The 17,518-nt window shown below is 42.0% G+C and overlaps 1 protein-coding gene across 1 annotated transcript in view; it reads right to left on the bottom strand.

The window, feature by feature from the left end:
- The window catches only part of MYO5B (myosin VB), a 347,774-nt gene that overhangs the window by 176,927 nt on the left and 153,329 nt on the right, over positions 1–17,518 (bottom strand). The window contains exon 4 of the mRNA XM_044774721.2: positions 14,614–14,758. Coding sequence (XP_044630656.2) covers positions 14,614–14,758 — 145 coding nt within the window. The remainder of the gene's footprint in view (positions 1–14,613; positions 14,759–17,518) is intronic.

Raw genomic sequence — 17,518 nt, 5'->3', positions numbered from 1 at the left:
CACATAGGCACAGATGCAGCACATCAAGTGTGCAGAGAGATGCTAAGAACAGGGAAAAGCAAAGAATGTGTCTGTCTGAAATCCACTGCTGGCTCTGTACTCAAAGTACATGTATGGGAATCTACCAAGGATGAATTATCACCTGTACTATGATCATTGCGGAGCAATCCAGGTGTCCAAAAGGGCGGCTCTCACACTTCCCAGGAGACACTGTCACGCAGCAGCCATGAAAACTTCCCATCAGATGGAGCAAGTTAATTGGCACAAGCCCGGCATCCCTGTGGGAGTTTGGCTAGAAACCCAGGTTCTCCAGATTCAGGCCAGACAGAGACACAGGAGGAGGAGAACAAAACAATGACAACCCTGGAGTAGTGGCCTGAGAATGGGTTGAAACACCAGTTGCGCCACTCATGAGCTTGGTGACTTTGGCCAACCCTCTCAAGGCCTCAGTTCTCAACAGGGGATACAATAAAGCCTGCCCTTCCACCCTCCTTGAGTTTCGGTGAGGAGTCGTGAGGTAAGGGAGAGATAAAGGGCCTGAAAAGTAAAGGGCAGCATAAATGTGAGAGTTACAAAAAATGTTAAAGATCATTGGGCACTGGGGTGGAGCAATGGAAGGCAATTCTCAGATGCACAGGACTGCACAGCACATTGCAGTTTGCTCCACATTCCCAACCAACACCCAATGGATGCAGTAACCCAATCAATACATTACTACCCAACTTTCCCCACCTCATTTGTGTTAAACAAAAATCTTACACACATTTCCAGTTTCCCCAGAGGAGGAGGCATCACCCCCTGGTAAGATTCACTCACTAGCCCAGATTTCTTAGTTACTGGTTCCTCTTCCTTTACCAGATCTTTAAATGCTATTGTTCCTTGGGGTTAGATCTGGCAAGTTTCCTCTTCCCCAGCAATCTCTGCCTGAATGACATCATCCTATAGGCCAAGACCTCTCTCAACTTCATCATGTATTAAACTACCAGACAAGCTCTATGTGGATGTTGGGGGAGGGGGGATGGGGGTAGAGGTGGGGGGATCTCGAATGAAACAGGTCCCAAACTCATTTTGAATCCCCCTTAGTGTTTCCTCTTCCTTTCCGTCATCTTCCTGGTTTCAGCAGACAGAACTTTCATCTACCCAGTTTCCCAAGCGAGAAGCACAGCAGTCATTTTTTCCAGGAGGTAGTGTACCAAAGTACTCAAGGGCACACAGTTTAGAGTTAGGGTTCATATCACCTCTGCCAACTGCCAGCTACGGGCCTTAGGCAAGATGTGTAACTTCTGTGATTCCATTGACAACCTGTAAGACTGAGTTAGTGCTGCAATGACAATTAAGTAGCACTCATACATCACTTATGATGTTAGAGAACATTCCCGATTATTATCACGCATATCAATAAAAAAGGAAAATACTTTTGAAATACATTAATATACTCTTCTCTTACATTTCTTTAACATGGCATTCTCCGTCCTTAACTCAAGCCAGTAATGTCTCAGGATAATGAGGATTATTTTAACATGAAGGCAAAGACAAATGAAAAGTGCCCAAGCTCAGCCTTTGAGTACCAAAACAAGATTCTTGAGTTCCCAGAATGATAAGTGTCTTGGAATCCTGCCTGCTGCTGTGGAGAAATGAATTTTTTTAAAGTTTCACTCTAAACCAGGAATTCAGGATGTGAAGTGAGGGAAGCCCCACCTGTTGAAGGGAACCACGAGAGGCTTCTTGGTGCAGGAAGTAGAAGCCCGGGGGGAAGGGATGCAATGGGACCAAAGGAAGCAAGCAGTGTCATTCCCAATTTGGGCCCTTTACTTCCCACCTCCCGGCTGAGGGGAATCCCCTGGACCAGTCTAAGGAAGAAGCCAAGCCTCAAAGGGAAGCCAAGTCAAGCTTTGGTATCCTTGGTTTGAGACTGACAGCACACCAGTACTGGTGGAAGAGGCAACTCATGACCCATAGGATGGGGCTGCAGAATGACAGGAAGTGGAATTTTCTTGTTTCTCTTCCAGACAACTTCTTTAAGAGTAAACAATCTAGTCTCTTCTTACAGATCCCCTAAGTGAGAAACTCTGTGATGGCTTGTGAAAAAGTCATTTTGGCGATTTACTGCTGCTGACAGTGAAGACAACTTTGATTAATTCTAACAACACTCCATCATCAGCCCAACTCAGTGAGAGGGGAAGCACTGGAGAACTGGAAAACCTGGGTGCTAAAATGGACACTGCCACTTAGCTCTGTGATCTGGAAATGGAGCCTTCAAGTGTTTATATCCCAGAGAAAAGGAGAGGGCTACAATCTTCTCTGGTCAGTCTAGCTCTAGACTCCTGGCTCAATTACGAATGGCACATTTCACAGAATTTATCAAAAAATTGGAATATAGTCAGAGGAAGTCAATCAGAATAGTGAATTGTCACATGAGGAATGCTAGCTAGGCCAGGAAGCGTTTAGTTTGAAGAAGACAAGACTGAATGAGATTCCCTGGACAGTCTGTTCTGGGGACTGCTCTAGGAAAGAGGAAGGCCCTAGGGTGGGAGAGACAGGAGACAGATATCTGTTCCCCTCTAAGAGTTTCAAACAGTGGAATGGCTGCCTCCTGAGGGTCTAGAAGTTTCTAGCCCAGACTAGGTACCACAAAACTGACGATGCTGAAAAAGGAACCCCTATCCTGGAAGATTTTGAACTCAAAAGCCTTCCCACTCCAAGAAGGAAAATCTTAAGTCATTCTATGCATTTCATGAACACATATACTCTGCAACATAAAATATAAGGGGCTGTACAAATACAAGGAAGTAAAATGAACAGAACTGTAGAAATGACAACCTCATGCAGATGGGAAAAAAGATCTCTGCTTTGGATCACTGAGCTACAATTCATACACAACGGATAATTATGAAGGATCAATGGGCGCAATGACAAATAGAAAATAACTCTAGGAGCCCAATGACCCAATAGGGAAGAATAAGCTAGAGTGAGCATATATTGATCCCCAATACCCTATCTGAAGATTGGTACTACACATTTAAACTAAGTGCAGCTAGACTCTCAATAGTTCACATGTCTATATCAACATGTCCTCAATCTCTAAGCGGACACAAGGTTAGGGGTACATAAGGATGACTAATCAGAAGTGGCTGAGTGCTAGGATTTCCCGACTGCTCTTTCTCTCTCTCTGGTACTAGGTGAAAGGCATTTTCTAAAAAGAAATCCCATAATTCTAAGTACTCTTAGTTCTTGCTCTTCCAAAGAAGGTTCATTCCCTTTTTAACCAAAAAGGAGATCTTCTTTTTAAAGCAGGCCATTGATCATGATGCATTCTGTTCTCCAGTTCTGGGAATACAGAGGACCAAATTAATTTCTGTCATCTTTTGGCTATAGGTGCCCCTCTTCTGTCTTCTAATATCATTGATCTATAACAGGGGCAGGAGCCTGACGGGCTCACAAAGTATTTATTTTTAAGTCCATCCACTGTGGTTCTAAAGGACATAAACACAGGGCTTTCTCCTGGACGTGCTGCACCACCTGCAGGCTTTCTGCAACACTCCTCATGCACAGAAGAGTTCTCTCACCTCCCAAGACTCTGCTGTTGACAAAGACCAGGTGGAGTACTTGACTTACACAGGTGGTTTCGGCGAAGTTCTCAACGCTGACCCCACACAGATAGCATCTGGGAGTGTTCAATAAATATCAACACCTGAGCCCCAACTGATTAATTCAACCTCTGTGGGTGAGGCCTGGGCATGGGTGCTTTGAAACCATCCTGGTGATTCTCACGTGCAGCCACGGTTGACAGTCACTGCAGAAGAGGCTGGGCATCTACTACAATTCAAGGATCCTCTACCTTTTAATAGGCTTTCAAATTCTGTACCTTCCTTCCTTGATCAAAACTCACTCTTAGATCCTTAATTCATACTGAGATGTCAAAAGCAACCAACCAGAACTTAAAGATTGGAGACTATTAAATCTTGTAACAGATTCTTTTTGTGAGCACCAGTTCTGAATCCCAGAAATCATAGAGACTTATCTATTCCAGAAGTTCCCCAAACACTAGTCCAAAGGCTTACTCCTTTTTGAATCACTTGTAGAGCTTTAAAAAAATATAGATATTTTGGTTTCAGTAAGGGGTGGGGTGAGGGGGGGGGGTCCCTAAGTGATTCTGATGTGGAGCCATTTATGGGAACCTCTGCTTGTTCCACCTATGGGAAAGGCCAGACCTAGTCACATACTGGGATTCGATTCTAACAATTTATTGCCATGATAAAGGACCTCCCCAAGGGTTTCTTTGCTTTTTTAAGCTAAATAACAAGACCATCATTGTACACCTATGTCGTAATGTAACTGAAGAGCTACTATAAGAAGCAGTGCTCTTTAACCCAGTCTAGAAAGAGCACACTGATACAGGGACAATGGTACGTACTCTTGATTACGTCTCCTATAATGGGGATGGGTTGCACTGAACCAGCCACCTTCTCTCACCCTTTTCCCATTTGTAGCACACCCACAATACCCACAGCAGTGGCTGGGGGACAGTTTTTCCTCTATGGATCATGAACTGGTCCACAAAGACTATTTCCTCTGTGGCTTTAGACAATGCCCTGGACGCTAATCATCTGTTTTGAACATGCACCTCCATCAATAATGGCAACTGTGAGCATGCTCCCCTGAAATACATATTTATAAATTACTTTCTGTGCTACTATACTAATATACTGTGCACATTATAAAAGATACACAAATGGTACTTTAAATCTTAAAAAGACGCAAAAAAAAATAAAGTTCTAATGTTTTCTTCCCACACTCCAGTGAATCATCTTCCCAAAACTGATACAGCTCCACAGTTTGAAAACCGCTGCTCTAACCAGCTGATTCACCACCGCAGGCACCAGAAGTGACCAAGTCTTACTTCTGGACACTTGTGAAAAGCTGCTTTCTGGCCCCCACAACATGCTCAGGTAGTGGTATCTGGCAGGCTGCCCTTCAAGCAACTGCCTAGGAAATAATCGAATAATTGTTCAGTTCCTGCAGCATCATGTAGTACTTTCTCTTTGCTTAAGCTTACAGATGGCATCACCAAAAGGGCAGGGTGTCCACATTCTATCACCATGCGAGGGGCTGCTCGGACAGTAACAGTGCAATTTCACTCTAAGTTCAACACTGAAAGTTGTTGGCTTCTGTATATGACAATAAATAGGTTTAAACATAATGCAATTGACGCTGTATTTCCTCTAGATAGATTGGCAACCACCTATAAACTTCTATAATGCTAATTTCAAACACAAACCTATAAAAAAGTCCAAAAGAACATTGTTAACCACATGGAATTGCCATTCTTATACTCTTCTGTTGGCCCTGAAGGACTATGTGTTCTCTGAGGGTGACCCACAGAGGGAATCCCAACTCAGCTTTGAACTCTCTTTCCAGCACTTCTTTCTTTCAGACGCTACGAAACGATAATGATGGACATCACATATTATTTATCATCATTATTGTCACGACCACCATCACTATATCAAACACTTACTGAACACTTACTCTGTGCCAGAAATCACCTAAGCACTTTTCAGTTTATCAAATCGTTTAATTCTAAACAATCTTATGAACTACACACTATTTTATCCCCATTTTATAGATGCAGGCACTGGTGAAAAGTGAGGTTAACTTAGGTAACTTGCTATGGATCTTCCTTTCCTAATAAACTTAGGCCCATTAGACTAGGTTCACAGCCACTCTGTTTTCCAGGATATAAACGTAAAAATTTGCAGTTAAAAAAGAAAAAGAGTGGTTAACATGGCGTGAAAGGCATTACTACAATGTAAATAGAAATGCCATTTCATTCTGCTAGGCTTCACATTTCATTAGCTTTTTACACTGAAAATTATTTCAGACACCTTGAAAAACTAAGTCTTACTCAGATGTCATCACCACTATGAATTCCAAAAGAAACCCACGTGGGGTGCTAAGTTTGACTTTGACATCAGAACAAGGCTGTGGAACAAGAACAGTCTGTAGTAACCACAAGAGCTTGTGTCCACTGGGCAGTGCCCAGTGCAGGACTCTGTGCTTAGGCTCAAGTGTGTGAGGCACCATTTATTCCTTACAATAACCTGAGAAGGGAAGGACACACACACATTCTCTTGTTTCGGTTGAGGAAATGGAAGTGTCTTAAGTGAAAGAACTTGACCAGAGCAAAATATGATGGGAAGGAAGCAGTGAGGCTGGAGTGTTAACTGCGGTGTGTGCTAGCCCAGCTCCTTGAACATAAACAGTGACAAAAATCCTGCCTGACCAACCCAGTGTGCACAGGTTTTAACAAGATTTAAAAATACAGGTAAGTACTTGACTAAATTTTTAGTTCTATTAAATTATTAGTACCTAGAGAAAGAACTGTTCCCCGCATGTTATAGGAATGCAACCATATTAACACTTCTTAATCAGTGGATGAGAAGACAGAGAACAGATCTGTTAACTTTGCACACGCATCAAACCAGGGAGACCTAATAGGTCAGATGCAAAAATCAGGATTCAAAAAGACACACTCGCTAGATAATGGGACACAGGCACAAAAGGTGAAATTTAATATGGATGACTGTAGAATCCTGCTCAGCACGTGAAAAATCAATCGAGCAGTGCAGAATGAGGGCAACATATCTTAAAAGGAGTTTGAATTTATAGTGACAGAAAGTAGATCAGTGGTTACCTGGGGGCAGAGGGGTGGATTTCAAAGGAACAGAAGAAAATTTGGGAGAGTTAAAGAAATGCTCATTATCTGGATTGTGGTGGTTTCACGGGTGTGTACACATGTCAGGATGTGTCAAACTGTATCTCCAATTTAAGGTGTGTAACTGCACTTTAAATATGTGCAGTTTATTGCCAGTCAATTAAATCTCATTAAAGTTGTAATAAAATAATGTTTGTGCATATGTAGGCAGGGGGTGGATAGAATTTAGCAGCTTGCAAACTTATTAAAGTCAACAATATGTAATGTCTGCCAAAAGTCATTGCAGTTACAGGCTCCTCTAACAGAAGTTTTGTATAAGCAGTAACTCTTCCCCTCATCTGGCAGACCACATCCAGTGACCACCAACACAAAGACCAGATGGTGTCCACAGGTTACCACAATGGGAGAGGGTCTGAAAACCATGCTCAGAATGGCTGTAGGAGCCAGGATGTTGGGTCCAGCAGGGCTGCCATGTGTGAGGAAACACTCACTGTCCTGTACCACTGCACGGGACAGAGCTCAGACCCACGGGTGAAAGCAAACAGAAGTATCTTCGTGAAGCATGTTAGATACACTGCAGAGAAGCAACTATTAATAACATTCATGACCTATGCAGGGTCCTCAAAGTTAGACAATGGGAATGGTCCAGTCTTATACTTTTCTAAATTCACAACTTTAAAAGGAGACAACAGCATCCACTTACTATCAATTTCTTTTAACACAGGGACATCATTAGCCACATTCACTGCACACTTAACTTTCCCCTACACTCAGAAATTCAAGTGATAAAACTAGAATTTTAAACATGATAGGTAGAAATATAAAGAAGGATAGCACATAAAAGATTATAAAGGATCAAAACGATGCTACAGACCTCACTGCTGTGGCGTCCCTTGGGGAGGGAGGCGGTGTGCACAGGCGTGGCCGGGCAGGAGGGGCTGGAAGAGGAGACAGAGGAGAGCAGGAAGAATAGGTACCAGTGAACAGCCCAGTGAAGGGAGCATCCCAGGGAGACTCTGAACAGAGGGGAACTACTCAGGGCATGTTCTAGAAATAAGAGATAATCCCTGAGAAAAAATTAAAAGCCTTTCCTGTGTTCTTGAGCATCTCCTATACTTGTCCTAAAGCAACGTGGTCCTGACCAGCCTCAACTTGAAATCATGAGTGGGAAGGAAAACAAAACTTCATCCAAAAAGTCAGGGTTGAATGAAGTCATGGTTTCAGATTTCACTGTAAAAATTCAGCAAGTCATTGCTCCCTAATTACTGACCTCCTCAGTGATTCCATCATTTGTTATATTAAGCAACAGTCAATGAAGCTGTCTGTCAACTTTAACATCCGCACCCCAGATTTTTAGAGTGCTCAATGGCGTCCAAGCTTCCTCATGACTTCTCACTAAGTCCAAGTCTCTCTGAGACTGGGCCAATGTTCTCCTTAAAGAGTGAGGACACTGAGAACCACAGGGGCAAAGCTTTGTCCACAACACACAGTAGGTGACGGAGACAACATTACCAGGGACTGACGCCTGGACACTCCTGCACAGCAAACAACTTACAGAGAAACAAAACCTGGCTCTGCTCTCAGCAGTAACATGAAGTTCTTTCACTGAAAACATCAGGTCTAATCACCGAGTACTTCACGTCCCAAACTTGCCCCAAACTGTACAACAACGCAGAATAATAAATCACCTTACTTCAAAAAGGAAGGAAGAAACTGACATCATCCTAGTTAAAACTTAATCTCAAAGCAAAGTATGGATTTGGTTCACTTATGTATAATTCCTTTTAAAAATTGTTTTCCCAAAGATCCAAATTCCAGAGTCTACAGCTGAAGAGATCCTGAAAAGTCCTCAGTCCAGTCTTGTATATCCTGGAGTATTTCAGCGCAAAGACTGGGAAGATAAAGGTGTCAATTCTATTTTTTATTTTTGACCTCAAAAATGGAAAATGCAGAGCTTCCTCATTTCCTCTCCCTTCCAACACATTTCTACAATCAGGAATTTTTCTCATTGCCCTGAGAAGAGCTAATGTGCTTGCTTTTGGTTGTCACTGGCCACAGAGGACAGTCTCTCACTTCCACTCATACCATCATCATTAAAATCTCTTCCTCCTGCTTAACAAAGTGAAGCATTTCTAGGTTTTTTTTTTTTTTGGTGGGGGAGGGGTGCCTTTCTCACTATGGACACTTACTTTCATACTGTTACCCTGAAAGGGCATCAAATTCTCTCCAAACCTTTCACGCTTGTGGGGCGCAAACCCAGCAAGCTATCCTCTCCCAAGACCCCAGCAGGGTTTATGAATTAGATTCCCACCCTCCAACCCAGTGAGCACAGTCACTCTCAAGGAGCTCCTCCCACATCTCCAGGAACACTCCCATGCATGAGGGCCTGTGTCCATCATCCACCACAGGTGTGCCTAGGTGCACTCCCTCCCCGGGCTCCCAGGTAATAGCAGTCCCATCTTTCACTACTAGTCACAGCTTAGCAACAGAGCAAGGACTGATGGAAAAGTGCGTGCTCAATTACCTTGGCTACCTGAGCAAATAACTTTGCTTTGCAGTGTCCCCACTCTTTCAGAAAACCACCACAAACAGCTTGAAGAGAGACCAGACCTGGCCAGCCCAATAAGATGGTCCCCTCCCACCAGCAAAGCTAGAAAATGCACCAAAACGCTAGTCTCACTGTGGAATCTCAGACACTTTTGAATTATTAAGGGAAAAGGTCTATCCTTTTCCCCTTATGGTGCCCTGAGAACTAGAGTCTGCTCTTTTCTGGGAAGACTGTCTGGGGCCAGTCAGTAGGTACCACTGAGGGAGGTAGACCTGCTTCGCCGCTAATGTAAGGCAAACAGATGGGGTCTGAATTTGAGCTTCACCTATCTACTATTTTCATGACCTTGGAGAATAGTTCTAAGTCCTCATGTCTCTATCCTCATCTGCATAGTGGGAATAACTAATCTCACTTCACAGTTGTGAGAACTAAACGCATTAATGTGTTGACTGTTTCTACTCTTCCTTGAACACCAATCATGTGCCCTCAGGTAAAGTGCTGGTGACACAAGAAATAGATCATCACACGGTGTGCAGGGTCTCACACACTGCATACAGGTCGTTTACAACAGACAAGATACTTCCACAAGAATCTAAGCTTCTCACAACAAGGTGTTCTCATCCTTGGAAATGGTATAGGAATATGGAGAATAAAAGATCATTATGAAATAGGGTCCATCAGAAAAATTTTTCTTTGAATGTCCCTTGTATCATCTTATCTCCTTATCTAACAAGCTCTAAAATGTCTCTGTTGCCCTAGGCCAGCAATTCCCAAAGAGGGGTGTAAAGAACATTAGCCCCTTGAGATAATCATTGAAAACAGTTTTGTGTCTACATATGATTTGCAAACCCAGCATAATGCGTCCCCATCTTGGAGACTCAGAATGCATGTCAACATAACTGCTAGGAGAAGCCCTGCCTTAAAGGAAGATGTTCCACATGATAAATCCAGGGTTTCCCGAACTCGTTTGACCATCTTCATACCCTCTGTTAGTAGAACACAATTTTCTCCCCAAAATTCACCCTCTTCACAGGCCTCCACAGTCTGGCCCCACCCTAACTGCACAGTCTCCAACAGCCTTACAGACCACTCACCACATACGGTAAACTCTTCTAGGTACTGGTCCCTGACCATGCCTTTTGTTTACAATAGCTTTTTTGAGATATTTAATTCACAGAATACACAATTCACCCATTTAAGGTATACAATTCAATGGTTTTTAGTACATCTGCAGAGTTGTGCATCACAACAATCAGTTTTAGAACATTTTCATCATTCACCTCCCCCCTCCCCAAAAAAAACACCATACCCATTAACAATCACTAATTGTTTCATCTCAAACCACGAGCCTTAGGCAACCACTAATCTACTTTCTCTCTCCATAGATTTCTCTATCCCGGACATTTCAAATAAATGGAATCATACAACATAGTAGTCTTTTGTGTCTTGCTTCTTTCACTTAGCATTGTTTTCAAGGTTCATCCATGTTGTAGTGTGTATCAGTACTTTGTTCCTTTTTATGGCCAAACGATATTCCACCGTATGGACATGGCACATTTTGTTTATCCATTCATCAGTTGGTTATTCAGGTTATTTTTACCTTTTGGCTATTGTGAATAATGCTAATATAAACATTTGTGTATAAGTTTTGGGTGAATATATGTTTTCATCTCTCCTTGGTATACATCTAAGAGTGGAATATATATGAGAGTGATCATGAGGCAACTATGTTTAACCTTTGGAACAACTGCCAGACTATTTTCCAGAGTGGCTGCACCATTTTACATTCCCACTAGTGGTGTATGAGGATGCTAATTTCTCCACATCCTTGCCAACATTTATTATGTGTTTTCAATTATAGACATCCTAGTGGGTATGAAGCAATCTTATTGTAGTTTTGTGACCATGCCTTTTGATGCTCCACTTCTGACATTATGATCACTCTATTCCACCCACCTAGATGCCTTCTTCTCACTCTATGTATCCAACCAATTCATCAAGATCCAGCTTAAATCCTACAGTTTTCTTTGACCATTTGTGACAGCCTCATCTCCGAACCCAATTCAAATAACCCCGCACATTGCTTCTAGTTATACTTCCTGAAGTTATAGCCTTTTTGGCCTATTTAGCTTCTCTCTTAATCAGACTGTGAGCTCCTTAAGAAGTGGGGAGAGGTCTTACATTTCTTAGGATTCATTCAGTAAGGAGCCTATCAAACAATTGATACTTCACAAATCTTTGCCCTATATGATTTAAAGTAGGAGCTGAGCCTGGAATTGAGGCAGATAAAATTAAGGGAGAGGGCATTCTGGATCTTGAACTGAGAGGGAGGGGCAGAAGGAAAGAAGCAAGCAGTGGAGGTCAGTCTCCCTTCTCACACAGCTATAGGTCCTTATGCAGAGGACAGAATTAATGAGTTTGATGTGTTATACTGCTTTAACCTTCTTTTTCTTCACTGTGAATCTCCATTTACTCTCAACAGGGCTAGGGACAGTGAACCAATCCTCTTCTCTTACTTTCCTCCTGCACAACAAGACTTTAAGAACTCTCAGGATGGAGATAAAGGTCTGGGTTTCTTCCTTCGAGCTTTGACAGAGTTCCCTCACCCACTGAAAGCATGAGGAATTGAAGAGTCCCCAGATGAACAACATTAAGAAAGAAAATCCAGTCCTCAGTGAATCAAGAGAAAGAATTGCTGAGTCCAAGACCCAGTTGAGTCATAGCCTCCAAATACTGGAAGTCATTAACTTTAGTTTCTTACCCCTTTATTTTGCCCAGTTGTTAGACGCTCAGACTCAAAGCACACTGTGCCAGGCCATGGCTACTTGAATTACATAACAATTATTTCAACTGCTGATGAGTCAGGAAGAACACAACACATAGTCGGCAAGTATTGTCAGACAAATGTGTTCTAGCGCTCAAAGTTGACAGAGAAGGCCCATACTGGAAACACAGCAAAAATCTTCCCTGCATCTGACCAGCGGGTCTCCTCTTTCCCTGCAGAACAAAGATTCTGCTGGGGTTTCTAATGCATCTCTCAGATCAATAACAGAAATCCTGAGCTGCTGACAACAGAACATTCAAAAATAGCTCTCTCCTGTAGCCACACGTGCTGGTCTTATATTTCTAATGCACGTTCATGAGCAAAAACTACACAAGAATTTCAGCAAAATTAATTGGCTACACCCTGAAGACTCAGTGGGTAAAGTGAGTATAAACCTTAAAATCTTAAAGAAAACTCTTAGGGAAGCAATTCCTGGTCCAACTTTAACATCCACACCCTTTAATCATCAAATGTGTTACCTAGGCAAGATGGTATTACCACCACCCTGGACGCCCTCTAATGAATGGGAATGGGGACTCAAACAAGTGAAATAATCCAAGTGTAGAAAAATCAAAAGCCCAGCTTCAGGCATGGAAGGGAAAAATGGAGGCATCTAGTCAAGAGGATCTACGGTGTGGATCAAGCTGGAGGACAGAAGATTCTCAAAGCTATAGAGGGGCCTCAAGAAGTCTTTGATAAAGAGCAGTAATTTCTGATACATCTAAGTGCAACTGGCTAAGAGAGGAGAATGAGATGTAAAATAATCAAATATCAATGATATCCAGAAAAAAACAAGCCTTAGAGAGTTACTAGAACTTCGAGCCTGGCAGAAAGTCATCAGAACTAAGCCTCGCTCAGTCTCTGTTTTAGAACCATAAAGAAACCATCCTCCAAAGGAGGGAAGGATAGTCATCTTCACATGAAGCAAATGAAAACTCAGCTTAAGTGATTCTCTCAAGGCGTGAAAGCCTGTCCAGACCTCAGATCTCCCTCCACTGTGCCACACACTTGACCTCCAACAGTAACACGTGAAGGGGTTGTGTGCTGTAACACACTAAAACTCATTCTTTTCTCCCCATGATCTGCCCTTGAACCATACTCAGAAGGTTGCATCAATAAGTTACCAAGCTAAGTGACTCCTTGTCAAGCCCTGAAGCCGATTAATATAGTAGGTGGTCTTTCTCAGGGCATTACAGGGGCCAAAGGTTGCAAACATTTTAGCTCCACAGTCTCTTACCACATTTTGGAGAAAGAAAATGGTTATAGACTATTTATTAAATTGCTCAGTTCTTCAATCACTGCTTACTTTGAATATGGTCACTGTATATCTCTAAGGAAGCCAACTTTTTATGTACTGATCTCCACGTCCAGCAATAAAACATTACAAATCAGTAAGGAAGCCTACAAAACAGCCTTCCCTCATGGAAACTTCCATTGGGCTGAAAATATACTCCGAGACTCGCTGAAGCATAGACCACCTTAAATGGAATTCTCCTCTCACTAAAGTAGCCTAATCAGCCCCCTCCCCTAAAAAGACTTTCCTATGTTTGCAGCTAGCTCCATAAGACGTTCTCTAGAGGTGGCAAGAAAGATTTTGCTAAAAGGATCCAGCATTTAACGTTAACAGGAATATGCATTTCCACCAAAACTTTGGTAAAACTGTCTTTCCCTACATTATGCCTGAACAGCTCAAGGCCATTACTGTGATGATTAATTTTACATGTACCTTGGCTAGACCACAGTATCCAGATATTTGGTCAAACACTAGTCAAGATATTTCTGGTGAAGTTATTTTTTAGATGAGATTAATGTTAAATTAGTCAACTTTAAGTAAAACAGATTGCCTTCCATAACGTGAGTGGGCCTCAACCAATCAGTTGAAGGCTCTATGAGGAAAAAAACTGATCTCTCCCAAAGAAGAGAGAATTAGGACAGCAGACTGCCTTCAGACGCCAAATCAGACCTGTACCTATCTTTCCGAGCTAGAAAAAGAACTAAAGTGAGATGATCTACTTAAGTGTCTAAACAGAACTCCAACTTCCAGGCTAAAAGTCCAAAACCACTATGTATGACTGCTAATCTGAAATTTCTATTTCTGCCCCAAATGCTGGGCCTCACAAGAAGCTGTCAAGGAATCCTGGTTCCTTCGAAAAGAAGCCTTCAGTGAGATCTCTAAAATGAATGCTGGTGCTATAAAACGGATTCATTACACCAGGAGGGGAGGAAAGAAAGCCAAAAGGAAGTCAAGGAGAGATGAAATGCTAGGCACTTACTTCATTGCTCGAAAGATGAATCAAGTCTAAGGAGCCACTGCTCTCTAGGCCCAGGTTCAGGTTCACAAGAACAAGAAGACGACATGAGGAAATGTGCTAAGAAATAGAACCCGGGCTGGTTTTGTTTCCAAGACATTTCCTCAACCGAAGAATCACCACTCCACCACTGAGCAAAAGCAGCAAAAAAAGGCAGAAATTCCCCTTTCTGCTCCCTGGCTAGCCAGGAGGACCTCTGGGCTGCGGTTACTCTTACCTGGCCATCTGCTTGTAGGCTTCCTCTGCCACAGCAAAGATGTGGGGGTCCATATCCCCCATGTTTTGGCCGCTGTAGGCATAGATGACATCTTGTCCATAGATTGGCAACTGTTCGTAAGGATTAATGGCAACAAGCACGATACCTGCAAACAGACGATGCAGTCAGATTCTGATAGCACGATGGCCACCTGGCATCAGTTTTTAAAGGCCCCTGTTCATTTACATCAAAACTAAAGAATGAGAGAGTAACATGAGTCGTAATGAATCACTCAACTAAATCAAGACATACCTGTGTGTTTACCAGGCACTGTGCTTTGCTCCAGTGGAGGAAAAAAATGACAGGCCAGGCCTCCAAATACCCCAGAGCATGGAATAAGCACATACACACACACACTCAAAACCCGAATTCACAAAATAGGCACGTGCAAAGTGGTGCAGGATCAGAGAGAAAGGGATGTGTAACTCTACCAATGGGTGTTAGAGGCTTAAAAACTTAAGTAAAATCTAGGAAAGGGGCAATTAATGTTTCATTGGTGTATGGGTTATCTTAACTAAAATACAAAGAAATTGGAGAGAAGGAATATGATTTACACATTTTAAGGTCAAATCTTGCTCCGCCAATTATTAACTGTGTGACTTTGGCAAATTACTTAACCTCTGAGTGCCTCACTTTCCTGGACTGTAAAATGGGTATAATAACTGCCTTTACCTGTTTATCCTGAGGATAAAATGATTGAGAGAGAACATTTAGACCAGCACCTTGCATAGTAAGCACTGAGCGTTAGCTATTTATTATTATCTCACATCATATTATATCATGAGTTATCCTTCATTTCATTATTTTTTTTTTTCATCTTGTGTCCCCAAAAGGATACATCGCAAGGATGGACTCAACAAATAGACGTTGAATGAAGAGTCAGAAAATCCTCTAACCTTTCATATCTTTTATGAGGGCAAGGTAAACTGATATTTGAAAATGTGAAAGGAGAACAAAATACAAATTCAATCTTCAAGACAAGATAGAAATCCATACCTTTTTCTTTCACACAAGAGCACATTCTGGATCTCAAGACAACCACTGATGGGGTAAAAAATATGTGAGCTTTTCTAGTTACTTGGGGAAGAGGAGGCAGGAATGGAAAGGGTCATCGCCAAGATGGGCGATCTCCTACATTGTGTTCCCTTCTGGTGTTTGAAAAGCGACGCAGTCAAGAGAATGAGAAGACAAACCACCGACTAGGAGAAATAGTTGCAAAAAACATATCTGATAAAGGACTATTTTCCAAGATATACAAAGAACTCTTAAAACTCAACAATAAGGAAATGAACCAATGAAGACCTAAAGAGACACCTCACCAAAGACAGACAGACAGATGGCAAATGAGCACCTGAAAAGATGCTCCACGTCATCTATCATTAGGGAAATGCAAATTAACACACCAATGAGATACCGCTACACATCTAACAGAATGGCCGAAATCCAGAATACCAACACCACCAAATGCTGACAAGGATATGGAGCAATGAAAGCTCTCGTTCATGGCTAGCAGCAATGAAAAATGGTAAAGCCACTTTGGCAGTTTCTTACAAAACTAAACATACTCTTACCATATGACCCAGCATTCATATTCCTTGGTATTTACACAAAGTTGCCGAAAACATCCACACAAAAACCTATACATGGATGTTTATAGCAGCTTTATTCACAATTGCCAAAACTTAGAAGCAACTAAGATGTCCTTCAATAGGTGAACGGATAAATAAACTGATAAATTCAGACAACAGAATATTGGTGTTATAAAGAAATTATTTATCAAGATTTGAAAAGACATGGAGGAACATTAAACGCACATCACTAAGTGGAATAAGCCAATCTGAAAGGGCTATATACTGTGATTCCAACCATATGACATTCTATAAAAGGCAAAATTATGGAGACAGTATGAAAGATCAGTGGTTGCCAGAGGTTAGCAGGGAGAGAGAGATGCATAAGCAGAGCACGGATGACTCTCAGGGCAGTGAAACTATTGTTATGATACCATAAGGGTGGATACATGTCATTAGACATTTGTGCAAACCCACAAAATGTACACCTCCAAGCATGAACCTTAATGTAAATGATGGACTTTCAGTGATAATGATGTGTCATTCTGGGCTCATCAATCATAACAAATGTACCATTCTTGAGCAGAATGTTGATAGTGGGGGAGGCTGCACATATGTCGGGGCAGGGAGTACATGGGACATCTCTGTACCCTCCACTCAATTTTGCTGTGAATCTAAAATTGCTTTAAAAAGCAAAGTCTATTTAAGAGGGAGAAAAATACCAAAGAGAGAGACAGATAGGAAAACTGAAATGTAATAAACTAAATTATTTCAAGTAAAGGGCGAAAGGAGGAAAAAGACTCCCACCAAGTCCTCTTCAGACAGAAGTCAGCCTGAAAAGACAACCTGGCCCAACCAATCGGGCCCAGAACTCTGACAAACTCCACTTAATAAAGCTAATGTCTTGCAACACTCTCTTAAAAATAGCCTCACATGTTCTACTGGTTATGAGAGAGTTGCATAAAACCCTAATATTCATGTAGCATTCAGTGAAAATTTTGATATCATACTCTGAGGTCACACATTTTCCTAAAACGTCTCAGCCCTCTCCAGAGCAGAAACGAGCGCTTCTTGATGACACAGAATTCTGTGCTCCATCACTCACTCTGAACAGCTGAAGCTGAAGCCACGGTGCATTGGGATAAATACGTACCAACACCAGGACCTCTATTAGAAGGGATGCCTTTAAAAAGTGAAGCTGATGGTCATTCATCTCTTCCTCCTAAAGAGGGAGTTTTTCTTCATCTTGTTGGAAAAATAAAAAACTTACTGAAGGCTTTGGTAATTGATAGTTTCTT

The sequence above is a fragment of the Equus asinus genome, chromosome 7 (assembly GCF_041296235.1).
Source record: "Equus asinus isolate D_3611 breed Donkey chromosome 7, EquAss-T2T_v2, whole genome shotgun sequence".
Taxonomy (NCBI): domain Eukaryota; kingdom Metazoa; phylum Chordata; class Mammalia; order Perissodactyla; family Equidae; genus Equus; species Equus asinus.
This window is presented reverse-complemented; position numbering and strand designations above follow the sequence as displayed.